The sequence below is a fragment of the Belonocnema kinseyi genome, chromosome 10 (genome assembly GCF_010883055.1).
Source record: "Belonocnema kinseyi isolate 2016_QV_RU_SX_M_011 chromosome 10, B_treatae_v1, whole genome shotgun sequence".
Taxonomy (NCBI): domain Eukaryota; kingdom Metazoa; phylum Arthropoda; class Insecta; order Hymenoptera; family Cynipidae; genus Belonocnema; species Belonocnema kinseyi.
Window position 1 is genome coordinate 79,419,723 of NC_046666.1, and position 5,702 is coordinate 79,425,424.

Sequence of the window (5,702 nt, forward strand, 5' to 3'; positions counted from 1 at the left end):
TCTGGAAATTTTTCAATGTACCTTTACCGAGGTTCTGGTGGTTCGGAAACCACCTTAAGCTGTAGGCCTCCCCCCATCGTGTACTTGACTGCAACCCCGTCCGTCAATGATGGGGTAAAAACCAAGCCTTGTCCAATATGTCTGAGCAGACTGCTCTCATCAGATCACTTGATTGCATTATAAAAATGCGTCCGTGACTGATGATATATACCGGGACGGCCCCGTGCATAAATGATCAAATAAAAATTCAACTCTAAACAAAAATGCCTTCGATATGTTGAGCAGTATAAGCCTGTGACAGCATTTCAACACAGAAACGTTTTTTATTAAATAGTAATATTAAATAATAGTATTAATCGTATTAAATATTGAATATTAAATAGTATTAAATAATAGCTCAATGTTCGCAGGACGTGTAGTAATACCATGGCAGTAGGCTATGTGTTTATCAGTGATCCTTGCGAACATTGAATTCCACGTTAAGAGGTGTGTAGCCCTGCGAGTGATGATTTTTTATTCGAAACCACTTGCAGTTATGAGCTATGTTATGACATGAACTGAGTGTTTTGTTCATAATGATGGTTTTAAAAAATACTTCTTTCGCTATACAAAGGCAGGTAATTGAAGATTTCAGGGATTCCATTGTTCTTGATGAAAACAAACAATTGATGTGGGACTCATCTGCTTGTGCTGTTATTGTTTATTTCGTATCGCACGATATTTGAAAGTGGTTGATTCCGAGATAAAGTTTGATATATATGTCGACAGTAAAATAAGATAATACTCTCTAAATATGAATCAATGAAATTTCACTGATTCAAATAGCTAGAAATGGGTCACTGACAATCAGTGATAGGTTACTTATTGATTCAGTGAAATAACCACTTTTGAGGGTTGGCAGCACTGCAATATATCAATTTAGCAATCATAATGAAATAATATTTTAGTACATTCAATCAAAGAATCATAGTAAAAACTCAAAACCCATGAATATAATCAAATATTTAAAAAGGTGGAATGTTACGATGCTTTTAAATGACAAACAACCTCACATATTACTTTAATCTCTAAAGTGAACTGTCATGTACAAAACCGTTAAGTGAGTAGTTCCTATACGAGTTAGAGTATATCTATCCAGCAGTTAATTCAGCAGACTTACAGCCCGAAAATTAAAAAATGTATTTCATTAAGGAATTCTTCTTGCTACTTAGGTACACGTAGAATATTTGTGTCTTAAATTTTACAAAACTTATTTCGGTAAACGGAGGACATTGGTGCATTTCATTAAAATTTTATATTCAGTCATGTATAATGAAATAGGGTAATATTTGATATAAAAATATCAATTATCAATATAAATTCATTATAATTTAATTCAAGATTCAATAAAAAATAATAGAACTAGATAATAAAGATTTCCTGACAGTTAGGTAAAATAAGATGTCAATTACCTACCAGTTCTGCCGTCAAAGCAAAAAAGAAACATAAGTGACATTTTTATGACAAATGAGGTTTTGGTATCGTTGGATTCATAAGAGAAAACTGCATCTGACTGTGTTATTAAAATCTATTAATTATTCATATTTATTGCAAAAAACGATTGTTTATAAATGAGGAGAGTCGAAAAAGTGGAAAAATACAACAGAAACACGGAGAAGAATAGATATTGTCTATTAGATATTAAAAACTTTGGTATTTAACCATAATATATAGATATTATGACATAATTACTAATATCTTTTATTCAATATACAAGATATTAAAGAGAAATATCTGTTCATATTGGAAGTATAAAATGTGCGACATTGATCATTAATATTTAAGCTATTAAAACAGCAAAATTTTATCGGAGCAATGTCGTTGACGTCTGGCGTGACGACAAAAGATTGTAGCCCTGCTTTGTCTGCATCTTGAACATTCGTCGTTTGTGTTGTGGTTTTTCGGATATATATTTCGCTATAAGTTTTGCTGAAGAATGGATGAATTTTTTTTGGTTTTATCACAATTTTCGCAAGGAAATGAGAACTCAGCTACAGGCATCTTCCTTATTAGCCTTGAATTGCGTGTTATCGGTTCTACACGAAAACTGCATTAAGAAAAAAGGCGAATGCTACACGAAGAAGAATAGATATTGTCTAGTAGATATTAAAAACTTTGGTATTTAACCATAATATATGGATATTATGGCATAATATCTAATATCTTCTATTCAACATACAAGATATTAAAGGGAAATATCTGTTTATATTGGAAGTATAAAACGTGCGATATTAATAGTTAATATCTAAGATATTAAAAAAGCTAAATTTTATCGGAGCAACGTCGCTGACGTATGGCGTGGCGACAAAAGATTTTAACCCCGCTTTGTCTGCAGGTTGAGCTTTTATCGTGTGTATTGTGGTTTTTCGGATACCTATTGCACTATAAGTTTTGGTTGAAAATGGATGAAATATTTTGGGATATATTATAATTTTCTCAAGAAAATGAGGACTCAACTTCAAGCATCTCCATATTAGCCTTTAACAGTGTGTTATCTGCATGGAGAAAAATAGATATTGATAAGCAGATATTAAAAACTTTGATATTTAACCATAATATATAGATATTACGTCATACTATCTAATATCTTCTATTCAACATACAAAATATTAAAGGGCAATATCGGTTTATATTGAAAGTATAAAATATGTGATATTAACAGTTAATATCTAAGATATTAAAAAAGCTAAATTTTATCGGAGCAAGTTCGCTGACGTGTGGCGTGGCGACAAAAGATTTTGTCTGTATCTTGAGCTTTCATCGTGTGTATTGTGGTTTCTTGGATATCTATTGCACTATAAGTTTTGGTGGAAAATGTATTTAATGTTTTTGGATATGTTATAATTCTCTCAAGAACATGAGGACTCAGCTACAGGCATCTTTCATATTAGCCTTGAACAATGTGTTATCTGTTTAACACAAAAATCGCATAATTATGCAAAAAGGCAAATGCTTGAGGATTCGGATGTTCAAAACAGAGGACTACGATGTTAACATTCTTTTGCATTTTACAGAAAATGGCATGCTTTACAGGTAATTTTTGCACAATTAAAAAATATTTCTTGATTATCTTAGATTCTGCCCTTTAATATCTTGGATATTGTCAGTTAAAATCTTCTTTTTAATATCTACGGATGCTCAACTTCAATATCTAGATTTTTGCCCAACACTTAAATCGCTAAGATATTAAATAGTAATATCTGGATAGTCTGTGGTAATATCTATATTTCTCTGTGAAAAGATACGAAAAGCACTTTGAGTGACCTTAAAGTTGTGCAAGGAAGGCAATAGATTAACAGCATTCAAATGAAAAGGAACCTAAAGATCTTTTACCCTTGTGAATTACATTGGACTCTGATCGGAAATCCACGGGAAATAAGTCGATTTTCTTAGTTCGAGTCAAATTGGACTTATGTATCTTTGTAGTTTGTACGGCAGAGTTAGGTAAGAGGATTCTAACTCTTAGTTACAGTTTCAATCAAAGAGTGAATAAGTCCGAAATCACTGATTAATCAGTGAAATGTCTAACTACTATTTCAATAAGTGAATTTTTCATTGATTCATATTTAGAGAGTACATTCTGCGTTATTCAGTGACCATTTGTGGTACTAGTTATCAGACTGTGCGGCACCGCTGTAACTCTTCTGTAAAGTTCTTTCTAACGCTCACTTTTCTGGGGCCGTTATAGACTCATAACATGGTTGTTTCGAATACAACTTTTTTAATATAAGACTACTGATTGCTACTTTTAATAAGAATTTAATCAGTTTGGTGATGCCTGCTGGCAAAATATTGGATTATAACGTCAATGTACAACAAAATATAGTAAAATCGGGAAAATGTAATAGATAACATTGGAAGGCCGGTAAAAATATCCAGGAGGTTTATTTAATTAACAAAAAGAAGAGTTAGCAAATTTTCGCTAATGAATGCAAAATTAGACTAAGTAACCTTTCATAAAAATATCTATGGTTTTTATTTGCATGTTTTATGTTCATTTTGATCAGCATAAGATTCTATTATATAAACCTCATAGTTTTTATGTAAATGATCTCCCATGTAAAGATTTAATTTGTTCTCGAAACATGTTGGTGCCCCAGAAGAATGAAAAAGACGAAGAAAGAATAAAGAAAAAGTGAGAGGTTGGTTTTGTTTGAATTTTTCCTTTTTCTCCTTTTTTCCTTTGTTATATTTGTCTATAATGAGCCGAAAAGGAGGTATGTTTAAAATATGTTCAATTTTGAATTATATATTATTTTCTTTTTGTGATTTGGTTTCATAAAATTATTTTTAAGAAAGTATGTTTCATTTTGATCTAAAATTTAAAAAAATAAGTTAAAAGTAACATTTAATGATAAAACCCATTTATTTTCATAATTTTGTATTATCGACTGGAATTTCAACTGATTCAAATTAGATAAAAATCTATAAAATTGTCATCACGATTATTTGGAGAGAGAAGGAAAATGGAGAGGAAAAGTTTTCTCGCTTGATGCGGATGTTTTATCAACTTTGGACGGCTAATAAAATCCCATTATTACTAAAAAAATAGACAAACATTTGTTAAATTAAAAATCATATTATAAAAGGACAGTTTTATCATAATGCATATTTAAATTTATCTAATTTTTGAGAAAAAATATAATGCGAAACGTTACATAAGGCATGCTATTAATATAAAATTAGAAATTCTATTTTTAAGCTTGCAATTTCTTCATTGTTTGGCAAATTACGATAATATTTAATGCTAACTACAAACATACGTTTATTAATAATATATATAAGGAAATATAATAATGCTTACAGTGATACTCACTGGTCTTGGATCGGGGCTCACGTGGCCCATCGACCGTCACCTTTATTGCCTTAGTATAGGTAGCAACTTGAGGAGGTGTCGTTGATACTGTTATCGTCAGTGTGAAACTCTTACCTACAACACAATAAACATAAAATTAAAACATTAAAACGTTACCAAAAGTATTATTGTTCGCTCTATAATGAATAGGAATGATCGTAAATTGTATTTTTAAATAACATTTTTAAATACGGTCGAATTTGTTTAAATTTTCAAATGCCAAATTACTGTTTCAAATTTTGTAAATGTTATTACTAGAATTTTATAAAGAATTAGATACCATTTACAAAAAAAATACGTTTGCTCACATGTTCTTATTCATAATTAAATTTATCCATTTTTCCATTCTCATCATAATGAGAATGACTTTCTCGGATTCTATCAAATGCTGACATTTTGAGGCCCCCTGAGTCCGGAAAGATAGTGCTTACTTTGATGTATGTCTACCGTTGTCTTCGTCGTTCTTGCAGTCTGTTAACTCGGTAACATTTAAAGGAATTTTCTGAAGCAAGACGCCCTTTGGCATAATTTATAAGAATGTGGAAAAAAAGATGTAAGGCTGTTCATAGTACGAGGGTAGTTCAATAAGTCCTTAGAATGACCAACATATGGCGCGCGAATCGCTCCAAATAATCTGTTTTCAGTCAGCACCACTCCCGACTAGATACATGGTGCAGTCACAGTCCACATCTTCTGAGTTTACGTATTTTTATAACCAATTGAAGAAAAAAAATTGTTCGTTAAGAAAAATGGAAAAAAACGAGTTCAGAGCGGTAATCAAACATTTTCATTTAAAGGGTTTAACTCC

The 5,702-nt window shown here is 31.1% G+C and overlaps 1 protein-coding gene across 2 annotated transcripts in view; it reads right to left on the bottom strand.

Moving 5' to 3' along the window:
- LOC117181781 (runt-related transcription factor 1-like) overlaps positions 1-5,702 on the bottom strand; it is a 56,260-nt gene that overhangs the window by 30,822 nt on the left and 19,736 nt on the right. For both annotated transcript variants that reach the window (XM_033374749.1, XM_033374750.1), the window contains exon 3: positions 4,844-4,969. In XM_033374749.1, the coding sequence (XP_033230640.1) occupies positions 4,844-4,969 (126 nt within the window). The remainder of the gene's footprint in view (positions 1-4,843; positions 4,970-5,702) is intronic.